Source organism: Dipodomys merriami, unplaced genomic scaffold (assembly GCF_024711535.1).
Source record: "Dipodomys merriami isolate MVZ:Mamm:240054 unplaced genomic scaffold, mDipMer1.0.p SCAF_273, whole genome shotgun sequence".
Lineage (NCBI taxonomy): Eukaryota > Metazoa > Chordata > Mammalia > Rodentia > Heteromyidae > Dipodomys > Dipodomys merriami.
The window spans coordinates 885,011-909,780 of NW_027204193.1; the positions used below are offsets into that span (position 1 = coordinate 885,011).

At 54.1% G+C, this 24,770-nt stretch overlaps 2 protein-coding genes across 2 annotated transcripts in view; both read left to right on the forward strand.

Annotated features, from left to right (window-relative positions):
* The first annotated feature begins 924 nt into the window (after window positions 1-924).
* On the forward strand, window positions 925-7,877 carry LOC138837656 (transmembrane 4 L6 family member 1-like). Its single transcript, XM_070036613.1, has 5 exons — window positions 925-1,145; window positions 2,641-2,730; window positions 2,825-2,970; window positions 5,132-5,312; window positions 7,201-7,877. Exons 1-5 carry the CDS (start codon window positions 963-965, stop codon window positions 7,213-7,215), a joined length of 615 nt encoding a protein of 204 aa, XP_069892714.1. The 5' UTR covers window positions 925-962; the 3' UTR covers window positions 7,216-7,877.
* Window positions 7,878-20,133: 12,256 nt separating this feature from the next.
* LOC138837662 (ceruloplasmin-like) overlaps window positions 20,134-24,770 on the forward strand; it is a 31,782-nt gene continuing 27,145 nt past the window's right edge. The window contains exons 1-2 of the mRNA XM_070036618.1: window positions 20,134-20,304; window positions 23,629-23,876. Coding sequence (XP_069892719.1) covers window positions 20,159-20,304; window positions 23,629-23,876 — 394 coding nt within the window. The 5' untranslated portion in view covers window positions 20,134-20,158. The remainder of the gene's footprint in view (window positions 20,305-23,628; window positions 23,877-24,770) is intronic.

A 24,770-nucleotide genomic window follows, 5' to 3' on the forward strand; every position in this document is an offset into this window, starting at 1 on the left:
GGCCGGGAGGGAGATGGGTGCTGCGGGTGGGGTCCGGATACACACCCCACGGGGGGTGCACCCCGGGGAGTCCACAAACCCCCAGAAGTAGAAAGAAAGGACGGTGTCTCCTGGTGTGCGCGGACCATCTCCATTTGTCCGCGGTGTCTTCCCTCTCCCCTCTGCTGGGTGGCGAGGCGCCTGCTCAGCCCCTTGCCAACCAGGGCCCCCCCTCTTCCCCCTCTCCTGCACCTTCCTTCCCTGCTGGGCTTGGCAAGTCTGTGTTTGTTAGGTGTTTTCTCCCTCCTTTCCCCACGTCACAGGTCTTCTTCCCCGCTCCGGCCTGGCACCGTGCTCGGGGGGGCCCCGGGGCCACGGCTGGCTGGGCGGCAGATCCCTTCTGCAATCAGATGTCCAGAGAGCAGGCGGGCTGCAGGCAGGAGGAAGAGGAAGGCTGCTCTGTCATTTTCCCATCCTCCCCCCCACACCCCCGGCGCCGCCTGAGACCCCTGGGTGACAGCTTGGGCTTTTTGTCTCTAACAGACACGGAAACGAGTTCAGCGCTCAGGAAGCTTGCCCAGGGTCACAGTTAAGTTGGTGCAGAGGTCCAGGGGTATAGAGGCTGGACTGGAAGCCGTCCAGAGAGCATGCAGAGCATGCAGTGGCTGGAGAGCTAGGCTCTGCCTTCCGGGTGAGTCTGCCCTGTGGAGCAAGCGGGGCACAGAGAGCTCCGGGCGGAGGGGCTGTCATTTTCTGGGCTGCCTGGGGCCCAGGCTGGGCCACCCATCTCACCCGGCCGGCTGTCCCCGGGACTCCTCTCAAAGGCAAGGCCCCACCTCTCTATCCTGCCGGTCTGCAGCCAGGACCAATGAGAGCCCAGGGCTCCGTCCGGATGACAAAGCACCCACGGTATTTAAGGGCAGCCGGGCCGGGCCGGGAGCTGCCCTGGTGTTCTCTCGGAGCAGGAGGCACAGCGGGACTCGATGGCCATGTGCTACGGGAGGTGTGCCCGCTGCATCGGGCACTGTCTGGTGTGGCTGGCCGTGCTCTGCATGGTGGCTAACGTCCTGCTCTATTTCCCCAACGGGGAAACAAAGTACGCCTCGGAACACCACCTCAGCCGCTTTGTCTGGTTCTTCTCCGGCCTGGCTGGAGGGGGCTTGCTGGTAAGTGGCCGGGGGAGTTTGACAACCTGGAAAGTCTCTCTTCTTAATGAGCAGGTTCATGCTTTTCTGTGAGAAGAAACTTGCCTGTGATGTTTATTTCCAAAAACCTGGGATCTTTTGTTCGTTGTTTTGCAAGCAGATGCCCAAAGGCTGTGTTGAACGTCCCATTAGTTTAATAATAAGTTGCTTCACAAAACCCTCTTTCAACTAAAAGCTATCTTTTTTTTTCTTCTTCTTCTCTTACTTAAACAGCAGGTTGAGGGGTGATGTAGTTTCTGGCCAGGGGACGGGGGGGGGGTGTCACTCAGCATGGGCTCTGGGGGGATGGGAAGTTGGTGTGGGGCTCAGTTTTGGGTCCAACTTCTCTACTGTTAGCTCCAAGGTGTTGGTGACAGAGGAGAAATCCGAGGATGGAGTGAACTGCTATTTACTAAGTAGGGAGAACTCTTGCCTCGGGTGTGGAGTCTGTGAAAGATCGCTGTTAGCAGGATGGGAGCTGGGGGTGGAGTGTGTTGTTTTTTCCAAGGTTTGTTTTGAATCGAAGCAAGGGATTTGCCCGCCAATCCTGAGAGCCGAAGTCATCAGCTTCCCGTGGAAAGAGCGTGGAGGAACTTGGGTTAGCTGGGGTGAAGCATTTTAAAAGAGAAATTGTATGCGGTCATTAATGCCATACAGACATTTTTTTTTCCCATGCTAAAGTAAGAGACGTCAAGACATTTAAATCTAGTAGATGAATGAGGTGTGGTGAATCTGCTTTGAAATTAAACATCACTATTGTTAGGACAGACAGGACCATGGTAATGCCCTACTTAAGTTTGCACTTCAGTTTCTTTTGACCTTGAACTTCAGGTAATTCACACCAACTTATGAAGCATTGCAGTTAGGCTGGCTAAAACAAGTGCTGTGTAGCCCCAGAGAGAGGTGGATGGTACATGTGTGTGTGTGTGTGTGTGTGTTGGTTCTGGGCTCAAACTCAGTACCTGGTCGCTGTCCCTGAGCTCTTTCGGCTCAAGGCTTGCACTCTACCTCTTGAGCCACAGCTCCACTTCTGACTTCTGGTTGGTTAATTGGAGGTGAGAGTCTCACAGGTTTCCCTGCCCGGGCTGGCTTTGATCCTCAGATCTCAGCCTCCCGAGTAGCCAGGGTGACAGGTGTGAGCCACCCTGTGGGAGAGGACATTCAAGTCTGTGAGATTATCCAAGATTCTCTGGCGTGCTCCACCGGGGGGGAAAGATCCAAAGTAAGGCGGGGCTTCCCAGCTCAGAAGCAGAGTTCGTACCGGTGTCTGCTGTGAGCTGGTGAGGGATGGGCCCAGCCCTCACTGGGCCCGACCTCATCCTCCACCTCCTTTGATGGCAGGGGACGTAGTTGTTTCTCCTCTGCCCCCCGCATTCTCCGAGGTCCTCTGGGGCCGTCCGCCCCTCTGCGTGGGGCTGCCCCCCTCAGCCCGGGCCGGAGGCGGAGGGGCGGACGGTGGCGATCTGTCTCCTGGCAGGTGCTGCTCTCGGCGTCCGTGTTCATCGCGCAGGAGGAGGAGGACTGCTGCGGTGGCTGCGGTCAGGAAGACTGCGGCAAGAGCTGCAGGGTGCGTCCCGCTGTCCCGGGCAGGGCGGGCCGGGGCCACCCCGGACGGGCTTTGAGGACGTGGGCTCACCCCCCCCCCAACCCCGTTTCCACAGACGCTCTCTTCCATTCTGGCTGCCCTCGTCGGCATCTTGGGATCCGGCTACTGCGTCGTTGTGGCCGCTCTGGGCCTGGCAGAGGGACCCTTGTGCATGGATTCCCGCGGCCAGTGGAACTACACCTTTGCGGACATGGATGGAGGGTAGGTCGCCGGGATCTACTGGGCGCCCCCTCCCTGGGGTTGGGTCTCCCGGGCCCAAGTGTCTCCAGGACAGGTCGCCTAGGTCCCCGGACAGCTGGGGCCTGTCTGCAGAGCACGTGGCTGGGCAGCGCGCCCACCGGGCACACCTTCTACCAAAGCGAACCTGCCCCACCCCACGCGCACACTCCTGCTATAGAAATCACGGTACGCAAGCGGTGGGCGGGATCACGCTGTCACAAGCAGGAATAGACGGGGGGGGGGGGGGCGGGTATCCTGTCCCGGCTCCCCTTTCAAAGCTGAGTTTCGAAGGGTGCTGTTTTGAGCGTAGTGAGCGAAAGTCACATCAGCCATGAGCGGCGTTGCCCTGACGTTCAGGGTGGTGTCCGTGGCACGGCACACGTGGAGGACAGGCAGGTTGCGTGCATGTGCGCCTACAGACATGTTCTCCACGAGATCACAAGCTCGGGACGCGGTAGACCTGTAGAGCCCAACGAGGCCTCTCTGCGTCCTGATGCTTCATCTGGAGCAGGATGCCCAGGGGATGGTCCAGGGGAGGCCCCCACAGGCCTCACAGCCGCCACCCCCTTACACCCGGCCGAGTGGACCAATGGGCAGCTTTTCCAGGAAAAGCTTTGTGATGGAGACGATGATTCATCTTTGCTCAGAACCTAGTGTGCTGGTACACAGCGATGATTCACACGCACGCACACACACACACACACACACACACACACACACACACACACACACACACACACACACACACACACACACACACACACACACAACTGCCTCGCGAAATGGCCTCTAAAATAAGTTGTGATTTAGGCAGCTGGAATGCAGGCAGGGGAGGAGGCATTGTTCATCTATTTTTTTATAGCGGTTTTACGCCCCTCCCACCGAGCCCTCCAGCTTCCTGTTCTACATCATTCCTCATGTAAAGCTGTCCAGGGAGTTCAAGATGGGGAGCGGCTACCAGTCCCCAAACATCAGCTAGCTGCCAAATAATCAAAGACAATTTTTTTTTAACTTGGTGGCCTGAAAAAAAAAAATCCAGACTTTTATTCCCACCAATAAGCAGAGAGGCTGAACCAGCAGGGTGGAATTTTTGTGTGCGTGTTTGTTTTAAATCAACGAATTGAATCTCCAGTTGGCTCGAGGAACCGTTTCCACGTTCGGGGTCTGGTTCCAAGCTCCTTTGTTCTCCCTGGGCAGGTGGAGAGAGCGATAAGAAAGGAGAGACACCAGACCTCTTTGTGGGGCTGAGTCAATCTCTGATTTTCCCACAAGATTGAGTCTTATTTCATTATGAATGCAAATGTCCAATTGGATAGTGAAGGCTGAAATTCCAGGAAAGTAACCCAAGGGGGAGGGTTTTCAGATATAAAGCACATCCAGGCATGTGTCTGTCTCCTAAGTCCAAGCTGCACGGGAGGCCCACCAGTGGGCTCTGTGACTGTGTGTGTGGGCACAGCACAGGAGTGCAGAAGGGAAATCAAACTAGCGGGGCCTGATCCTCCTGCTTTCTAATGCAAATTAGCCCACGCCTTAAAAGCCAAACATCTCAGTGAAGAACCTGAGCATCTGAAGTCCCTAAACCTGGCAGAATTCGGATAATTCTTTTTTCCCAAAAGGAAATAATAAATGGGAAATTTAATGAAATGATCTAAATTATTGTCTTGAAGATCCAAAACAAAACCCTCACCTACAAGTGTCTTATTGCTGAGAGATAATAAGTATGCAGCAGTCAGAGAGCAAAACTATTTTCTATACTTTAACAGGCATTTATTTTTCCAGATCTCAGTACACACACACACACACACACACACACACACACACACACACACACACACACACCTCTTTAAACATGACCGAAGTATAGCCCTTGTTTTTGCTTCAGTTGATTACAGGAAATCCTGTGTCTTTTAGAGCATACAGGCACCATCAGGGGTCCAACACTGTTAAGTGTTCATGGTATGCTTTTCATCAGCGCTAGGTCTGAGCTGGACGCCCCCTTTGTGGCTGGCTTGTTGTGGAGGCTCTAATGGACCAGCAGCAGTTTGCCGTCTCCCCTCCTCCCCCCTCCCCCCGCCATGTATTTTTCTGGGTAAGAACTCCCTGGGCGTGCTCGTGCATCAGGAGTTTCTGGCTCTGCTCTCAGGTACCTCCTGGACAGCTCCACCTGGTCCCAGTGCCAGGAGCCTAAGCATGTCGTAGAGTGGAACGTCACCCTGTTCTCCCTCCTCCTGGCCCTCGGTGGAGTTGAATTCATCTTGTGCCTCATACAAGCCATCAATGGAGTGTTTGGAGGCCTCTGTGGGTACTGCTGCTCACGCCAGCAGGTAAGGCCGCCACCTGCTTCATTGCCTTCTTTCCATGGAAGAGAAACAGGCAAGCCACACACGCACAACCGCCGGCGTGGTGCAAGTACCTGTAACTCAGCTACCAGGGAGGCCGAGACCAGAGGATCCTGGTTCAAGGCCTGGACCTTATCTCACAAACAAAACTCAACAAAGACTGGGTCTGTGGTTCCCAAAGGCTCGGGAGGCAAAGCTAGGAAGACGGTGGTAGAGGCCAGCCAGGCAGAAGCATGAGACTCCCATCTGAAAAATAACGAAAGCAAAAATAAAAAAGGGCAGGGGGAGTGGCTCGCGAGGTAGAGTGCCTGCCTGGAGTTCCAACACTGGAAAAGCAAAAACAAACAGGCTCCGCTACTCGCACTTGCTCCTGTGCTGTCTTTGCGGCAAGCTGTCCCGGCACCCGTGCTGGTCAGCAGGAAGCTCGTGCTGCTCCTGCTCTGGTCCCAGAGACACACACGTGTGTCCAGACTCCCCTGTGATGTGTCACGTTCCTGACCCTGCCTGGGTCGTTGTGCTGAGCCTGTTTTCCAGAAGACTCTGTGACTCAGAGTTCAGACCCCACCCCACCCCCGGCCCCAGGTTGTCACACCCTGAGTGGGTTCTTCTAAATAAGGAGTCCCCGACGCCGTGCCCGGGCCGTAGACGAGCACCCACAGAGAGCCTTTCTGTGCGAGAGAAAGCCAGGAAACACCTGCTTCCTGAGGATGCGCGTTAGGGGAGGACTACGCGTGTGTGGGGTGGGGAAAGTTCTAGCTCAGTGCCCTTCTGGGTGATGCGTACCCGAGTCCGTGGGGGTCCCAACGCTGACTCGATGGGGGTCCCACAGGGGCCGCCGGAGGGAGGGGGCTTGTCCTGTCTTCTTCCACAAAACAAGGTCAGGCCAACAGAAGCTTATTTAATTTAAAATCTCTAAACCACTTTCCCCTCTGAACTCTGGGTCTCTCTTAACTTTTCCTTTAAAAGGGGAGTTAAAAAACAAAACTCTAATGGAAAGTAAAAGTGCACCGTTGTGGCGGTAACTATATGGAAATTTCCTACCGTTTTTGAAGGGAAGTTAAAATAAAAGCCTGGTTTTTCTTATCGGGCAAACACAGGAAGATTAATGATTTCTTTTGGAGCCTGCCAAGTTTCCATGACAAAAGAAAGGGGGCCTTCAGCACAGGGACGTTTGGGGAGGGTGGAGATGCCCCCCCCCGCCCCGACAGGGTGCGGGAGCTGGGACAGGGTACGGGGCAGGGCCGGGGTGCGGGGGCACTGGGTTGCTGAATGCAAACCTGTGCTCAGCCCTGCAGCTCGTACCAGGCAGCCGGGGCGCTGGTGCCGGAACGGAACGTTATGGGAACAGGCAGAAGCAGGGAGTAGAGGAAGCCACCTGTGGTCTGCCCTGCGGGGGGCGGGGGGACACCCCAAGCTGGGAAGGTGGCTTCACCTTGCTGGAAGACAGCAGCATCTTTCAGACGGGCAGGGCTCCGGTGGAGGGAGGAGGCTCGGGCAGGTCACTGCCACTGAGCCACGCTGGTGGGAAAGCCTCCTGGCATGTTTTTCTAAACCCATAAGCTGAGAGCCCTGCACACACACACACACACAAGCATATACACACAACGCTCACACATGCACAAGACACATGCGCATGCATACAAATGCATGCACATACACTCATACCCACATGCACACATAGGTACACGTGCACGCGCGCGCGCACACACACACACACACACACAGAGCCAGCCCAGCCCCACTATCCCTGTTCCCTGAGCAGATTTTACTAGGGTGGATGGAGCGGGTTTGTTGAGGAGACTGGGTGGTGGTGGAGGGACGTTGTGTCTGGATGGCCCTCACCTGGGCTCATCACATTTTATTTTCTTGACAGAGATACGACTGCTAAGACAGAGCCGCCCCGCCGAACGCAGCTCCCTATATTTATATACTACTCGTACTACTGGGAAACTCTGTGCTCCACTTTCCACTCTGCCTTTGTACAAGAATAAAGACCGGCGTCTCTATGAGATCTCAGTGTTTCAACGTCGCAAAGATGATGATGATGTTTTAAGGAATGAGAAAACATAAAATGGTGCTCTGGAGATAGTTACCAACCGAACAGCCTCTGTGTACCGGGGAGAAGCTAACTGTCATCGTTAGGACGAAGTCCACTGCACCCCCCCCGCTGTGCGTGGGCACGCACACACGTGCTTTCTAAGTGAGAGGTGTCGGGTTGCTTCTCCTAAGCCCAGGCAGAGGAAGGCCGCGACCGAGGCTGGGGTCTGCACCCTCGGCCGGCTCTTCCCTGCACGCATCCTCCAGCCTCCAGCAAGGGGCCTCCGGGCCTCTCTGCTCTGAGAATGCCCGAGGCTCGGCCTCCTCAGCACGAAAGCTCTTTGCCCTGCAAAGACAAAGGGCGTGTGCCACGAGAGGAGGACCAGGGCAGAGGACACGGAGGACCGGGAACACAGCCACGGGTCACCGACGTGGGCGGGGGGGGGAGGGGGGAGAGGCCCCCTCTCCCCCCAAGGCTGGCTTGTTGGAGACAAAATAAAACGTTCACTGCCACTCTGCTGGTGTTCGTGGTCGTGGGTCTTGGTGTAAGCTGCTGTTTCCCCCCGGCGTCTGCAGACCTCTGTGGCTGGGTGGGGGGGGGTTCCCGCCCATCTTCTGTCTCTACCTTGCCTTCCCTGCCGTCCTCAACTCCTTCCTCTCCATCAGATTGGGCGAGCTGGGGACCTGTGGCTAGACACACAGCCTCAGACCCCAGGAGAGGCAGGGAGGGCAGGGTGCGTGGAGGGCAGGGTCACAAGCCAACTCCCGTGACCACGCGTCAAGAGTTCAAGGTCACCCCTCACGTGGACACGTGAACTTTTCTAATGTTCGGAACAGATCACTGCTCCACGGGACGAGGTGGTCAGATTTCACACTTGAAGGGAGCGCGGGGCTGCGTGCGCCTCAATCTGTAAACAGGAGGGCTCCCCGGATGCACCAGTTCCCACTCCGTCCAGCCTGGTGCCAGTCCCACGCCTCTTCAGGCCGCAGGCCCACCCCGCTGATGCCCGCCTCTGCCTGCTGGGCGCCCACGCCCGCGGCCACCCGTACCCACGCCCATCGCTCAGGCTCAGGCCGACAGCGCCGGCCCTGCCTCCCAAGCCGGTGATGGCCCCGGAGACTTGAAAGCACAACCAAAGCAGCCGGCCGGGGATGGTGCCAGCCCGACTCCAGATCCTCCCTGGGCTAAAAGCAGTGGCCGGGCAATGCGCCGTCGCTGACACCCATGCTGCCTTTAGGAACTGCTTCTTTTCCATGCAGTGGCAGGTACGGGACTGCCCGGCTGTGAGTGTCGGCCTGGTGCCCACACTTCACCACCGCCCGGGTCGGGGCTTGGGGCCCGTGGCCCCTCCCAGCCGCCTCCCACCACGTGCAAGGCTACCGCACCCATCAGAGCACGCTGCCCTGTTCCACCTCCACGGGTCTCCTCCAGCCTCGTGGCAACTGCCCCCAGCATCTTGTTCTCCTGCAGGTCTGGTTTTTCTCCCTGAACCCTGTGCTCACCTCAGAAATATCCCCAGACCGACTGCTGACAGAGCCCTGTGTGCGGCTCTGCCCACCCCCCGGGGGGCGGCTGGAGAAGGCGGGCTGGGGGGGCGGGGGGCTCTCTCCAGGGCTGGTGAGGAGTGGGGTAGAGCTGGCTGAGGAAGGTGTGGTACGTGGTGCTGGTGTTGTCCGCTGAGGAACAGACGGGTCCACTAATGAACGACACAGTTCTTAACCTGGGCAAGGCTCTTCCGGAAGGGCGGAAGAGTAAGAGCCTCGCATCCGTGTGGCAGGAAGAGGGCTGGCCGGCCCAGATCACCTGGTCACATCTAAATCCCTGTGGCTGGAAGTCTGACTTGGCTGCGGTGGTGTCTCTGCGTGCTCTGGCTCTGAAGCTCTTCCGACGATTCCGATGGGCCGCACGACCGTGCTCCAAGGGGCGCTTTCTAGAATCTCCTCTGGGGGTGTTCTGTGGCCCACGGTGGCTGTGGTTGGTCATCTGCACACCATTCCAGGCCGTAGGCCTCTCTCCAGCCTGCCTGGCAGGAGGCACCCACAGACCGGTCACCAGGGGACCCCTGCGGCCCGGCTGCTTCTCAGACCCCGTCCACCCTGAGGCAGAGGTGGCTCTGCAGGGCCTGACTCCAGTCCTGCTGGAGGCCCGCGGGACAGCTGCTGGACAATGCCCGTGTGTTCATGCTGGGCCATCTTTGGAGCTCAAGGACCTTCTGCAAACATTAACTCACTTGTTTGAAAACGTCTGTGTTGTGGGGATGAGATCATGTTTACAAAACGCTTGGCGTTCCCAGAGTGAGAAGCCCGCATGGGTGGGGGGGAGGAGGGCAATCTGGGAGCTCTGGGGGGCTGGTGGCCTGCTGGGCACCCCAGTCCTCGTGGGGAGGGCTCAGTGAGGCCCTGTGAGCCCAGCCCCCCCACCATGCTCTAGTTGTGTTACCCTAAGCAAGTTCCTCAGCGTCTCTGTGTCGCTTTCCTCCTTTGTTTGGCCGGAGGAGATAAGGTGTCGGGATGAGGTAAGGTAGGTGAGAACGCTGCTCAGGGCGGGCACGTGGCGTCGGCCACGCTCAGGAGCTGACCGGCCCCATCTTGGGCTGACTCTTTTAAGAGCCACTGGTGCAGTTAGACATGCACAGGAGGAAGCACAATCCCGATGAAGAATCCAGGACGTGGGGCTGGGAAGGCGGCTCAGTGGTAGAGCGCTCGCCTGCATGCCTGAGGTCCTGGGTTCAATTCCTCAGCACCACATAAGCAGAAAAAGCCGGAAGTGGCGCTGTGGCTCCAGTGGTAGAGCGCTAGCCTTGAGCTGAAGAGCTGAGGGACAGCACCCAGACCCAGAGTTCAGGCCCCACGACCAACAACAACAACAAAAAATCCCAAAAGGTCCAGGACACCAGCGGCTCACACCTGTAATCCCGGCTACTTAGAACCTCATCTCCACAGAGAAATCTCAGCATGGTGATACACACCTGCCATCCCGTTACAGCAGGAAATGTACATAGGAAGATCACAGTCCAGGCTGGCGGGGGGCGGGGTGTGAGACCCTATCTCATAGCAGTGCAAAAAGGGGGCTCACAGTGTGGCTCCAGCAGCAGAGCGACTGTCAGGCCCGTGTTCCTCTACCCGGATCCTTGATGTGGATACAGAGAAGAAAACTTGCCACCCAGTGCTCGGCCTCATGAAGAGGACGGACAGACGGGAGGTCTGAGGACAGGTGACTCGGTTCTGACTTGGAGCTTCTGGGAGGAAAGAGCTGGGGGTGAAGGGCAGCTCCATTGGGGCTGCACATCAGGGGAGACATCGCCCCGTGAGGAGCCCAGGAAGCGTCTCCAGTGAAGCAGCAACATCAGGTGACCAAGAGGCGCAAGGATGGCACTGGGCCCAGGGGACAGTTAGCCTGGGCCACTCACCGGAACCACACGGCTGGCAGACTGCTGGACTTCATTCTAGGCCAACGGCACAGAATGTTCTGGGTCTTACAGAGTCTGCTCACACACGGAATGTGAGCGTGTCGGTCTGAGAGTGAGTGGCAGGCACCACCCTAGTGGGGCGGCGGGGGGCGCGGGTGGTCGGCACACCGCCTCTCGCTCTGGGGTGGTCTGCGGCACGCGGGGCAGGGCGGCAGCTTTGAGGGAAAGCAAGTGAGAGCGCAAGGCCCTGAGTCCCACCCCCCTCCCCCGGCCCCGGGACGGGCGCTAGACAAAGAAACAAGCCTAACCGTCTCTGGGTAGAAGAAAGATGAGGTGAGCTCACAGGGACTATTTAGAACAAGGGCTACAGTCCTGCGTTGGTGGGGTGGGGTCCGTGGGGGAGGGGGCCTCTGCCCCGAGATCGTGTTTGTGCTGTCTGACTGCACCCGGCCTGCTCTCCTGCACCTCCAGCTTCTGCTGGGGGGAAGGGGGCTGTGGACTCCCTGGGATTCCAGAACCAGAAGCCACGGAAACATTTTTCTTTGCAAACCATCTAGCTGTGACCGCAACAGAGCCGGGGCGGTGGAGCCTCTCCATGTCCTTCCCCTGCAGTCCACAGACCACAGTGACCAGCACGTCTCTCTCCTATCTGGGCCTCGCCAGCTGGGCCCCTAGACACGGACACGGGGCGGGGGGACGCGGGGGGGGTGCTGCCTGTCAGCCTAGAATGCGCCATGTCATCTTTCTGCTTCCCTCTGCCAGCCGGAGGTGCAGAGCTTGGCCAGCAGGGGGCAGTACAGGGCCTCCGGAGGGAGCCCGCATCTGGATCTTTCTCTGGTGAAGCTGGCCTGGCTGGTGGGAGATCCCCCCCCCCCCCGATGGTGGAAACACCCCGATGGTTTCCCTCTGCCCTGCATGCATCTCCCCTGGCCCCTAGACGCTTCCCTCAAGTTCCACAGCACAGCCCCCCGGGGCACTCCCTTGAGAAAAAAGTTCCTGGGACACCCTGTGGGACCCTTGGCCATGCTCCAGCTCTGTCCTTCCAGGCTGTTTGGGAAGAGCCAGCTTTCCACTGTGAGTTCGGGGGGGTGGCCACCCCAGCACGAGGGAAGGGGATCACACCCAGGCACTCTTCCTCCCAACCCATCTCTTGCATCAGGGAAGTGGCAGCAACACTGCAGAGCGTTTGAGCTCCAGTGCAGAGGGCCTTCCCATTTCCTCACCGCGGCTGGTTCCCTCCTCCTCCTCCTCCTCCTCCTCCTCCTCCTCGCTTGCCTCACGCCTTTCAGAGCAAGTGCTCCTACATTCTAGAACTCCTGCGCCTCCCCGTCAGCGCCCCAAATTAACGAGGCCGCCCCAACACTGTCTGGATTCGTGCTGGCACGGCGGTCTCTCAAACAAGGCCCGGCCGGGCTCCCTGGACGGCACTGGCCCCTTGGGCCTGCCGTGGTCCCTCGGCTGGCTCCTCAATCGGAGATCCCACCAAGCGCTGCCCCGGGCTGCCCGGCCCTCACCGGGCCGGAGGCGAGCACTGGACATCCCGTGCTGCGGGCGGCTGCCAGACACGTTTGCTGCCTCGACTGGGTACAAGTGTTGAGTGTTGAGACGTCTGGGTACAGTCCCTCAGTGCTTGCCCGGAGAAGTCTGAATTAACAAATGGCCTCTCTAGACCACAAGGGCTGGACGGACAGGAATGAACAGAGAGGTTGTTCCAGCCACCTAAGGAGCACGGCAGGGGCGGAGGTCGGGGGTTCTGAATAGGCCTGTGTAGGCATTTGGTCTACAGATCAATACGGCAGACGTTAGAGAGAAACCTACCCTCTCCCGGCCTTTGGGGACAGGAGATAAACACAAAACACAGTGTCCGTGTTTGCACAGCTGTGCGCCGCTGCTGTCCAGTGCACTTTTAGGCAAACACTGCCTCCCATGGGGTCCCCAGCCTCGTCCTGACCAGGACTCTGTGTCCTTGGCCGGGGCGGGGGTGGAGGGGAGCGGTAAGTCCATCTGCCTGGAGCTTTCAGGGGAAGTTCTCTCCTAAGACGCCCTCTGCGGCTCTCTTTCTTCTAATCTTTGCAGCTGCTGCTTTTTTGATGAACGTATTTCGGAGTCTTCCTCCTTCCCCGCAGCCCTGGGGCTGGTGCCGGGTGGCAGATGGGCTGGGGGCCGTACACCGAGGCTCTTTTAGGTGGTGCTCTCCCTGTTTCCAGCTGGCACCGCACCTGGCAGCATGAATCCTGTGGAGTTCCCGCCCGGCCCTCTGGAGGACAGGAAGGTGGGAAGCCCCGTGGCTCGTCGCGGTCCTCTGGGGGACGCCGGGCCCACTGCGGGGACATGTCCTCTTTGGTCAGGTTCGGGCTGCTTTCTTAGGAGTGAAATGAAGCAAATGTTTGTGTTCTCTGGAAAGAGCTTCATTCCATAGTTTTACGAAGGAGATGACCAAAGGCGAAGAAACTGTCCACTGCTCTTTCCTCAACTTTCATCCCAGGTCATGGCTGGCTATCCTCTCTTCCTTTGCCACTGTGGCTTTGCTGGAAGTCTTCCAAATGGAAGCTGGTCATCCATTATCTCCCCCCCACCCTCCCCTGCCCCAGGCTCCATCACTACGCAGCTGTGGTATAAAACCAGCATTGAGGACCGACCCGCCTAGACTAGGGGGAGGAGCTATCACGCACAGCCCTTCCCCAACCCCATTCCCACCTGACCATCCAGGAAATCGCTCTGGCCCCAAATCCCCAGCCCTGCCCCTCCCCCAGGCAGCCAGAGTGCCTGCGAGAGGGCCGGGAACACGCCACGCCACGCCACGCCACGAGCTCACCCTCTCCCGCTCAGAGTTACTGGCCATGGTTTTGCTGAAACAAGTCCTTGCTAGAAGCGAAAGAACACAAAGGTGGTACGTAAAGAGTGTTGTGTCATTTGCCAGGACACGGAAGGATGTTGGCCGAATAAGGCAGACTCACAAAGACAAATGCCCGTGATTTCTTTCACCCGCAGAAACTAGACTAAAAACAACAACAACAACAAAAACAAGAGCAGAAATGTCATCCGGAGTGCCAGGAGGAACGGGGCGGGGAGGGGGGCTGCCCTCTCTGCTCCTCCTGTCTGTCTGTGCTTTTCTCTCTGCCTTCAACACCCTCTCTCCGCTTCCTGTTTCTCTGGGGAAGCAGAAGTTACCAGAAGGCCCCACTGGGCAGATCCTTCTGCTGTGTTCCCTTCAGCCGCGAGTGCTGCCTGGCTCCTGGCATTGCATGAGCACCCAGCCCCTCACGGGCCCCCTTGACCGTCCATCCCCGCCCCAGCGGCACACAGATACAACATCCCGTCCAACTCCCTGTGCACTTCCCTTGACCTCTACCTGCTTTCCCAAGTAACTAGCATTACAAGTGTGAGCCACTGTGCCCGCCTTCAAGTTATTCTTATAAAAATGTTATTCTCTTGAATGAAAAGCATGTATCTTGGATATTAATTGGAAGGCGGTAACACATGAAATGTGGCTATTTCTGGGATCAAGACTTTCAGAGTTCATGATACTCCAGTTGTTTGGGCGCAGGCCAGAACAGACTTCGGGTCCCTGAGGAAAGGTTTAGGAAAGAGACTGGGACACAGTCTCCCAGCCCTGCTCCGAACGTTGTTTGCTAATTGCAAAACAGAAAGGGCAGCTGTGTGGGCCTGGATCTGAAGGACACCCTGAACTGGGGCAGGGACCAAGGTCACCTGGCCTGCCCTGTGCTGCTCCCTGTGCCTGTCTGCCCAGGCACGGCGCTCGCAGACCCAACGCAGCCATTCCCCACCCCCCCTCCGCCCATGACTGTGAGGATGACCGCCCAGGCTAAGACCTGGTAAGACGCCGGCTTCACGGACGCAAAGCAGAGGCCGAGGCTCGCCACTGCTTAGAGAATGGCCCTTCCCAGGGAGGGCCTTGGGTGGGTTGATCCCGACACCAAAATTACAGAACAAAAGGGGAAAATGTAGGTAACTGCCTAGTTTCCTCTCTGCAATGGCAACCAGCATGTCATTCTAAAGATGCATTTGAAGAGCCAGCCGGCTCTCTTGGCTCATGCCTGGAACCCCACCTACACAGGAGGCAGAGATCCGGAGGGTGACGGCTGGAGGCTAGTCCAGACGAAAGTTAGTGAGATTCACCAGGTGTGTTCCCAGCTACACAGGAGGTACAGGATCAATGCTGGGGGCCAGCCCCCCACAAGACAAAGGCCTGGCGGTATGGCTCAAGTACTTGCCTAGCAAACAAAGGTCCCCGAGTTCAAATCCCAGTGAAGATGGGCATGGGTTGTTTTCCCTGTGGTGTGTGGTGTGACTGAGGCTGAGGTGGACGTGGACGGCTGGGAGAAGGAAGTGTCCGTCCCGGGCTAGGCCCTGACCCCTTCATGTCCCTCTAGACCCTGCTGTCCGTCATCTTTGCGGCCCTCGGGGCGGCCTCCTCTGGGTACTGCCTGGTCATCTCAGCTGTGGGACTTGTCCAGGGCCCGTACTGCCGCACCCACGGAGGCTGGGGCTACACCTTGGAGGACACTGCAGGGCAGTAAGGGCCCCGCCAGCCTGGAGAGCCTGGCTGGGGAGGGGGTTTGCACAGAGTCTCTGTCCCGTAGGAAGCGTCCGGGCCCGTGGGCAGGGCCGACTCAGCCACAGGCAGCCCTGGTGGGTCTCGGCCTGCTTTTGAGATGGGAAGAGTCGAATTCCCACCCCGGAGCCCCTTCCCTGGCTCCAGCTCTGCCTCCACCTCCTAAACCTCCAACCCCGCGGAGCCCGGGGCTCGGCCATCCGGCCGTCCAGCTTATCCGTGTCAGGGTTTGAGGCCTTGGGGACACAGCCGGGATGTTTCCAGCAGAATTTGTCTGCGACTTTGCCATGGTGGGGTTGTCCGTGCAGGACAGGCCACCTCCCTCCCTGACAAGGCAGGACTCCGGCACAAGGGCCTGCAGCGGCCATGCTGCCGTGTGACACCGGCATGTCCTACTGACGTCCTGACCCGCGCCACCTTCACTACCATCGAACCCTGTCTGTCTTGCCAGCAGTGTGCCCAGGCCGTCTGTGATCGCAGCGCTTAGCACGTCTATGTTCCCGCATTAGTGGCCTTTTCCCATTCCCCTCCTCCTTGTAACCTGGACTAATTTCCCAAGTATCCCCCCAGATCAAGCACGGGGCCTCGTTGCTGACCCGCCCCCCGCCTCAGTTTCCTTACAGACTCCAGCGAGCGGGGCTGTGTCTGGAACCTGCACACGTGGTGGAGTGGAACATCGTCTCTTCTGCGTCCTCATCGGCCTCAGCGGGCTTCAAGTCATCGTGTGCCTCGTCTGGGTGGCCGTCCAGTTGTCCAGGGTGCTGTGCGGAGCCTACGCCGTCATGGTCCAGGTAACAGAGCTGCCCCGCCTCCCAGAGCCGCAGCTCGGCTCTTTGGGTCTTCTCAGGCAGCTGCCAACGTGTCCGTGTGCATCCCGGCAGGTCAGGCCTCGTAAAACCCCACCCCTCATCTCCTAAGGGGCAAACGGCATTGAGGGTTCTGACCACATACCATCCTACTGTAGATTAACCTGGAGCCAGAGAAATGTTCCTTTTCCTCAGGGATTTCTGCATTTGCTAGATCATCAAAGGCTTGGCACTTTCTCTCGCTGAAACAAATTCGCCTTCTGATGCTGCCACATTTTACAACGTGCTCCTCTTTATGCGTTTCTGCCAGGGGTTTGACAAGGAGGGGGAAGATGCCTTTACTTCAGCTTCTGTGAAAATGCCAACGTCACTGTCGTTAATTCAGTGACAGCTAGAACCGCCGAACTTCTTTAGGAACTGTGAGGAGAAATCACCACGGAGACATCTTGTCTTTTAAGGATATTCAAAGTACCATACATAGTATCAAAGGACTTTCAAATGGAGCTTCTGTTCTGAATATAAAATACAAATTTAAGTTGTTATCTACATTTGGATCATTACACAGGCTGCAATTACAATATGCTCACATGGCTTTCTTTTTCTTTCTTCTCTCTTCCATAGCCTGGAATAATTTGAGTAAGGACAAGAATGCATTGCGTTTTCAAGACACGGCTGTTGAAGTAGGAACCACTGTTGAAACTTGAGGACAATGTTTAAATAATGATTTGTGCCTGCTGGAATCAAAAGTTGTCACTGGAAATGTCAACTTTACTACCTTTTCCTGTAGAATTGTTTCAAGCACATACCAGGAATGACTTTGGATGTATGTAGGCCCTTTGACCGGACCAAGCTGTTCCCAGGAACCTCCAGAGTGTGCAAAGGGTGGAGGTATGGCCCAGGCGGTGAGGTCCCTGCCTATCAGGGCCAAGTCCGAGTTCAAACCCCAGAACCGCCAAAAAAAAAAATGTGAGAGATCGATTGTATGCCAATATGTATACTGCAGCATTGCGTGGCATTCCGGAAAATTAGAGTGATTCCTGAAGTCTAACTCCAGGTGAAGGATTACATGTAGCGAATACCCGAAGTGTAAAATTATACGATGTCTCGGATATTAGTACTAGAGCAAAAGCACATGACAAATTAGAATCTGGAGCTGGGAATGGTGGCTCACGCCTGTAAACCTAGCTACTCAGGAGGATGAGATTGAGGACTGGGGTTCAAAGCCAGCCCGAGGCACTCAGAAAAAGCCAGAAGTGGCGCTGTGGCTCAAGTGGTAGAGTGCTAGCCTTGAGCCAAAGAAGCTCAGGGACAGCGCCCAGGCCCAGAGTTCAAGCTCTAGGACTGGCCAAAAAAAAAAAATTATTAGAATCTGGACTTCCTGGCTTTGTGTCCCTGACCCAGGTCCATGCCAGGAACTGCTGAGTTGGGGCCCAGGGCCTGGTGTGACCTGGGAAATCCCCCCTTTCTCAGAAATCACCCCTCATTGGTCACAAACCGGCTGGCAGAGAAGGGCCGGGCAGGGCTCGTGCTGGCCATGACGGTGCCAGGGGGCTCATGACTACAGCTCTGTGCCCAGTCACATGCTCAGACGAAATTCCAGAGTTGCACAATGCCCTGTGGGAAAGGGCTCCTGGCGGCCTGACCCCCCAGGCAAGCTTAGACCTAGCTGCTAGAGAAATAGGTGGAGAGCCTACTTCTGGGGACCGGCGGGAACTGCAGGCAGAGTGATGGCGTCATGCTCTTCCCTACCAGACAGAACAAATCAGCTTGGCATCTGGACTGCTAAATGCTGACAGCATTCACCTTATCCAGAAAGCAAGAAGAGGAGGAGGGAGAGGAGGAGGGAGAGAGGAAGAGGAGCATGCGGAGGGGGCGAGATGGAGACAGAGACCAATAAATAGCAGAACTTGTGCTGTACTGGTCTCCTCAGACCACCAAGCAGGCAGCTTGGACCTAATAGTGCTTATTTATAACATATTACAAAGGTACACCCTGACAGTACTGGGGTTTGAGCTGGGCAGGTGCTCTACCCCTGAGCCAGGCCTCCAGCCCCTTTGTCCCGGCTCTTTCTGAGATAAGGCCAGTGGGTCTGGACGAGGGCCGTGGCCACTCCGGCCGTCTGTGTCCTGGAGAGCAGTGGCTCAGCTCCAGGCTGCTCTGCTCTGGATGGAGGCTCACGCGCCTGGATGTTGCGGGACAGATTTTTGAATCAGCCAGGGCTGGGGTGTGTGGGGCTGTAGAGGACCAGCCGGCACGCGCAGGCCAGGACCACCGCCCGCACCTGCCTCACACACGAAGTCCATGGCCGGCTCCTCCCCTGGGTCTGGACAGGGCCTCTGAGGGGGCATTTCACACAGGAGAACCTAGCCCAGGCGGAGCGCCTGCCCCAGGGTACTGACGCCATGGAGTCCACCTCCCTCCCGCTACTTTCCTGGCCCCTGGTGGTTCTGCGCTGGGTTACTTTTCTCTGCTAGCCCTGACTTCTGGCACTGGGTGCTTTATGTTTATCTGCACGTTGTCAGTTCCTCCAGGTATACTGTACGCTCAGTGAGGTGCAATGACTCGTACCCCACCTTGTGTCCCTCCCCATATCCTCCTGCTGTGACCCCTGACATGTCCCCCGCCGCTTCAAATGGATGTGGACACACCGTGGGGCCGATTCCACAGTTTTGCTAGAGGAAGGAACTCTCTAAATGCCACACGCCTTCTCCCATATTGGTCGATTTCAACAGCAGTCTCTAGCAGGTTCATGTATTTTAAGACATCCTAGATTAAAAGAAATGTATTTACTGTTTTAACACAAAAGGTCTACAGTTACATCAGTAGAACGAAGCATAGAACTACCCTGGGACCAGCCACACCAGTCTTGGGCATCTATCTAAACTGTTACAAGTCAGGATATGGTAAAAAAAAAAAAAAAAAAAAAACACTCGCACAACCATGTTTATTGCTGTACTACTCACCATAACCAAGGTATAAAACAGCTCACATGCTCCTCCATGGATGAACAGGTCAAGAAAATGTGGTATATATACACGATGGAATTCTACTCACTCATTACAAAGAATGATGTTACACCATTTGCAAAGAAATGGATGGAGAAATTTTCTTTCTTGTGTTGATGTGTAATCTAAATTATACGTGTATATAAAGACATATACAGGGTCATATGCACATATGCACAAGCAGACTGACTCAAGTATGGTATGTGCAGGGCAGCTTCCAATCGTCCAGCCCCTCTGAACAATTAATTTACAGATTAACCAAATGAATACCAGGACACTGGAACTTGCTGTGTCAGGAGGTGGGAAGGGGAGGAAGGCGGAGGGATGGAGAGAGGAAGGGTGGGTGAGTACAGCCATAATAGTCAGAGTACCTGGGTGGAAATGGAACCCGGAAGCTTGAGGGGGCCGGGTGGGGTTGTGATAAGGGAGGGAGAATGACAGGAGGGTGATACTGATCAAGATGCGGTATATCCCCCCCCTTTTTTTTTTTACTACTTCTTAAAGATAATTTTTAAAAAGGAAGGGGAAAGTTGCAGTTAAGCTCGAAGCTACTGCGACATTAGGCTTTCACAAACAGAGCTGTGTGCTCTGGTCCCTTTTACATAATCCTCATCCTGGCGTTATTTACAGGCATGCAGGGCGGGCAGCCACTTCCTCTTGCTGGGGCACAAAGGGGGCATTTAAAGGTGTCCTCTGCCCGCCTGGAATTTCCATGGAGAATGGGAGGACGCAGAGGTATGCTCGCTCTGGCCAACAATAACTGTAGTTTTTATTTGCAGAGAGGCTTGGCAACCACGCACTGTCTTTTCCCTCCCCGGGTTTACGAGAACCAAACCGAACTGGAAAATGTTATTTGCTTTAATGAAATGATTTACTCTTGTGCAATATCAAACTGTGTCAATCAAGCAAATAAAGGAAGAAAGCCTTGTTTATAAACACCCCTGCTTCTGATTTCACTTTATTGCTTCTCAGGCTCCAATGCTCCAAGCGGGGGAAAATGAAGCTTTGGATGCTTGGCGTTTTTCTGTTTTTATCTAATTCTCCAGCCTGGACGAAAGATAGGCACTACTACATTGGAATTGTGGAGACGACTTGGAACTATGCCTCTGACAGTGGGGAGAGGACGCTTATTTCGGTTGACAAGTAAGTTGCTCTTTCTGTGGTTCATAGGCCAAAGTTATCAACTGAAAAAAATTATATAAAGGCAACTGGATGCACTATTTCCTCAAGTTGACACAGGGCTTGAAAACAAGCTCTGCTCACAGGTCTCCTGTTCTAGGTCCTCTTCATTGGAGAGCAGTCCACTCTGGAAGCTGTGGCCCTCAGCTCATTTCTGTATCACTCAGAAGTGTGTGTGTGTGTGTGTGTGTGTGTGTGTGTGTGTGTGTGTGTGTGTGTGTGTGTGTGTGCGTGCGCGTGCGTGTGTGTGTTACATCTATGACAACACTTACTGCTTATTCACCACGGGGGTACAATATTTGTACCTTTTCATCTTTTCAAGCCTCTTTTCTACTTGCAGCCACTCTGCTTGGACCTCACCTGAGTGTCTGGAGCGTGGGCTGAAGGGATGAGCCCACCTCGTGGGCTTGTTTGACACGTGCAAGTGCATAAAGCTGTTCTCAGTGCCCTGTTTGGTGCATCCCCTGTGTGCTGAGCACAGCTCACGCTAGGTACTTGTAACAACCAAGGAAATTTCCTGTCTCTACTTCCAGCAAGACTGACAAGGAGAATGACAAAAAGCACAGCTGCCCGAGGCCTTTCATTAGACAGAGGTCATCTCTTGTATTAATGGTTACTACATATTTACCACCAAATAGAAACTGGCATTCAAAAGCAACCTTCACTGTATTAGCCAAGTATTTTAGCAGTCATGAACACAAGTGAGTCTGACCACAAGAAGCTGCCAAGATTGTATCTTATACACACACATGCCATGTTTCTTAACTACTGACTATACTACTGTGTATCTTACACACACACACACACACACACACACACACACACACACACACACACACACACACACACACACACACACACACACACACACACACACACACACACACACCATGTTTCCTAACTATTGAATCTTACTAATTGGTGCATTCTATTCTGTTTCACTACAAAATAGCTAAAAGTTGTCTTTTGATTTTCTATTTGGTAGTATTGGGGATTAAACTATTAAAATTTTTTCACAGTAAAAGATGTATAGTTGATAATAATAGTCAATAATAGTTACATTATTGTAGTAATATGCAGTGAGGGAAATTTCTGACCTAAAGATAACTGGTTTTAAAGTGGTTATTACTGGTTATAAATAGTTACAAAGTGTTTTATAATTATTATCTTTTTAATCTGCTTTTGAGATAATAGTCTCTTCTTAGGAGTATAACATTTTAATAGGTTTTCTAGAAACATTATTTTGTATGGCTTATTTGTTTTCCTGACTAAATATAAGGTAAATAATAGAGAGTTTTTATTTCCAAGGAAAAGACTGGATATAATATGAAATAACATGCTGGACTAGGGTGTGTCTCAGTTCAAGAGGCTCATTAGCAGCAGGACAAAAAACCCCAATTCATTAGCTATTAATTAAAATCAGCACAGGTCCTGCCCTATGCGGTGGCCCACCTGCCTCCTGCCATTTGTGATAAGAGAGGAAGTCAGTTTATTGGGCACAAACTAAGTGCAGGACAAACTCTCCATGGTGCTTTAAAGAATTGCCTTGTTCTGGAGATTTAGGAAACAAAAGGGCAAAGGTTAGTAAAACTTCAGGAGGGGTTGATTCTTTTGATTTTAAAATGTGGCACAGGGTCCCAGTGGCTCACATCTGTAATTCTTACTATTTGAGCAGCTGAGATTCAGAGAATTGGGGGACCGACCCCAGGCTAACTCTACATAATGCTGTGGGCCGGAAGGGAGACAGGGCACCAGACAGACAGGCCACCAGACAGACAGGCCTCCAGGCGGCATTGAGGAACTAGGAGCGGCCCCAAAGGTGACAGCCACAAGCAAACAGGGAATGTAATTCTACAACCTCAACAAACTGAATTCTGCCAGCAGTCTAAGTGAGTCAGGAAGTGGATTTTTCCACCAGGCTTCAGCTTGGCAACATGGTGATTTCATCCTGTGATGGCTGCTTCCCACTTGTGATACTACAAGGTGGTGATTTTATCCTGTGCCACAGTAAGACCAATGTTCGGATGGCTGAGTTAGCAAACCCCCTCCCCAATCCAGAAACTTTCTGCCCACGACACCCATGTTTTAGTAACCTAGACATAAATCAAGAACACCGAGTGAATTCTGAATTACCAAGAGGAGACTCATTATCTTAAAATAACAACATTCAAAACAATTTCTTGGTATTAAAAATAACACTTGTTGGTCTAATAGGAGTTGGCCTTTTTTTTGTTTAAGCAGGGCACTAAAAATAGGAAAGATGATTACTGGGAGGGAAATGTAATAGAGGGGAGCCAACAGGAAGAACCACAATTAAAGGTGACTTGTTTGCTTCAAAGAGCAGCTACAATGGATGTTGTAGCTAGACTACCAACTGGGAGAGTTCCTGCGAGCTTCCAGAAACCGACTCTTTGTCCTCAAGCCACACTCTTCAAGTTAAATAAAGTAAGACACCCAGGACTTTTTGGGGACTTCCCTCCAGGGTCCCTGTGAGGTTCAATGTTTCTCAGGTTGGGTTAGAGGAAAAATATTCACAGGAAAGACTCAAGACAACATCGAAATCTGTGTCCCAGTGGTGCTGGAGAGGTAAGGAATTCCAATTGTGAAAATCTCCAAATATGTGAACTACTTCAGATCAGTTGGCTTCAGATCAAACCCTCCCCCACCAAAGAATCTTTGTATAGAAAAAAGAAAAAGAGAATCACAGGTCAGGCAATATTCCTCCTGCTTGAGGACCTGGCTAATATCTGGGAATTTCAGTGCAGAGGCAGAATTTTGACAAACCTGTGACACTGGGTGGAAAGGGATGTGATGTGGATGCATACCCAGGAAGGACATAAACTCATTACAATTGTTCAAATACAGCCTTCGGAATTCCAGAGCAGCCTTGGTCTTTGTATTCGTCAGGGAGTGGTGCGGTTAGATCAGAGCATTAAATACCATTAGGCCAGTCTTCTGGAAGTGGAGGGGAGTCTGCTGTGGGGCTTGGACTCGTTCCTGGGTGACACAGGGCCCAGGCGGATGTGGCACCAGCAAGGAGACACCGCTGTGGTCAGCCTGACGCTGCGTCCTGCTCTCCCTCTCTGCCACAGCCCTGGTCTGAAACACCTCACAGGACTAACACACAATGCCGCCTGCCACCTGTTCTCCTGGAGCTGCCCCTAAACTGACCCGATGTAGTCATTAACTTCTCTTTAGTTGTAATGGGATTTCTGATTTCTCTTCATTATAATGTGCTTTCTCCAGAGATGGCAGCTTCTGACAGACTTGCTCTCTTTTCCCTTACAGAGAACAGTCTGATATCTACCTTCAAAGTGGTCCAGACCGGATCGGGAGCACATACAAGAAGGCCCTTTACGTCCAGTACACAGATGGACATTTCAGGACCACTGTGGACAAGCCGAGCTGGCTGGGATTCTTAGGCCCCATCATTAAGGCGGAAGTTGGAGACACAGTTTACGTACACCTAAAAAACTTTGCCTCCAGGCCTTACACATTCCATTCACACGGAGTAACTTACTATAAGGAGCACGAGGGTGAGTTAGACCGGGACTTCCTGTTATTCTTCAGCAGGGAGAATTCTAACTTCTGAGTCTGTGAGCTCTCCTTGGGTATGAGCTGTAGGTATGCCATGGAGCTCTAAACCATGTCACCTGCAGTGTTGTGGTCCACCCCGGCAATACCTGCCCCTCTGGTGCTGTGGTTTGTGTGAAGGGCGTGTGGCAGAGATTTCTGGTGCTCGGATTCTGGGTCACTGAGAGCTGCCTCCACTGTCCAGTGTCTAGTTCCTGCCTAGCTGCATAGACTGGGAGAAATGGACCACAGGCCTCCAAACCCAGGGGGAAAGGAGGTGGATTCAGGATGGGATTATCTTTGAAAATTCTACACATGCTGACACAGTCTGCTGTTGCTTCCCATGTTAACTGCAGATGCACTCCTACCCAGCTAACGGGTAGAAGTCAGTCTTAGGCATTAGCCAAACTGGGCATGCAGTCTTACAGTGTGATACACTGGAGACACAGTTAAGATGAATACAGACTTAGAATGGTCCATCTATAAGCTCACCACCAAGGAGGCTAGGGCAGCAGGACCACAAATTTGAGACTCTGTCTCATAAAACAAAAGAATGCTGCATGAAAAACAAAGGTAAGGTTTGGTCATCTTGTTTTTTTCTTTTACTTTTTATTGTTGTTTCTTCTAAGATCAGACTATAGCCCAGCTGGACTTGAACTTGTAACCTCCTGCTTCAACTTCCTGGGGGTAGGATTATAGGTGTGTACCACCATACTTGGCTTCTCTGATCTCACTCTTAATACAGGTCAAGCATTCTCCTTTTTCCAAAATGTTTGGGTACAGAAGTGTTCCAAAATGCAAATTTTTTTTCAGGTTTTGGAAGATTTGTAGACACATAATAAGAAATAGTAAGTCTG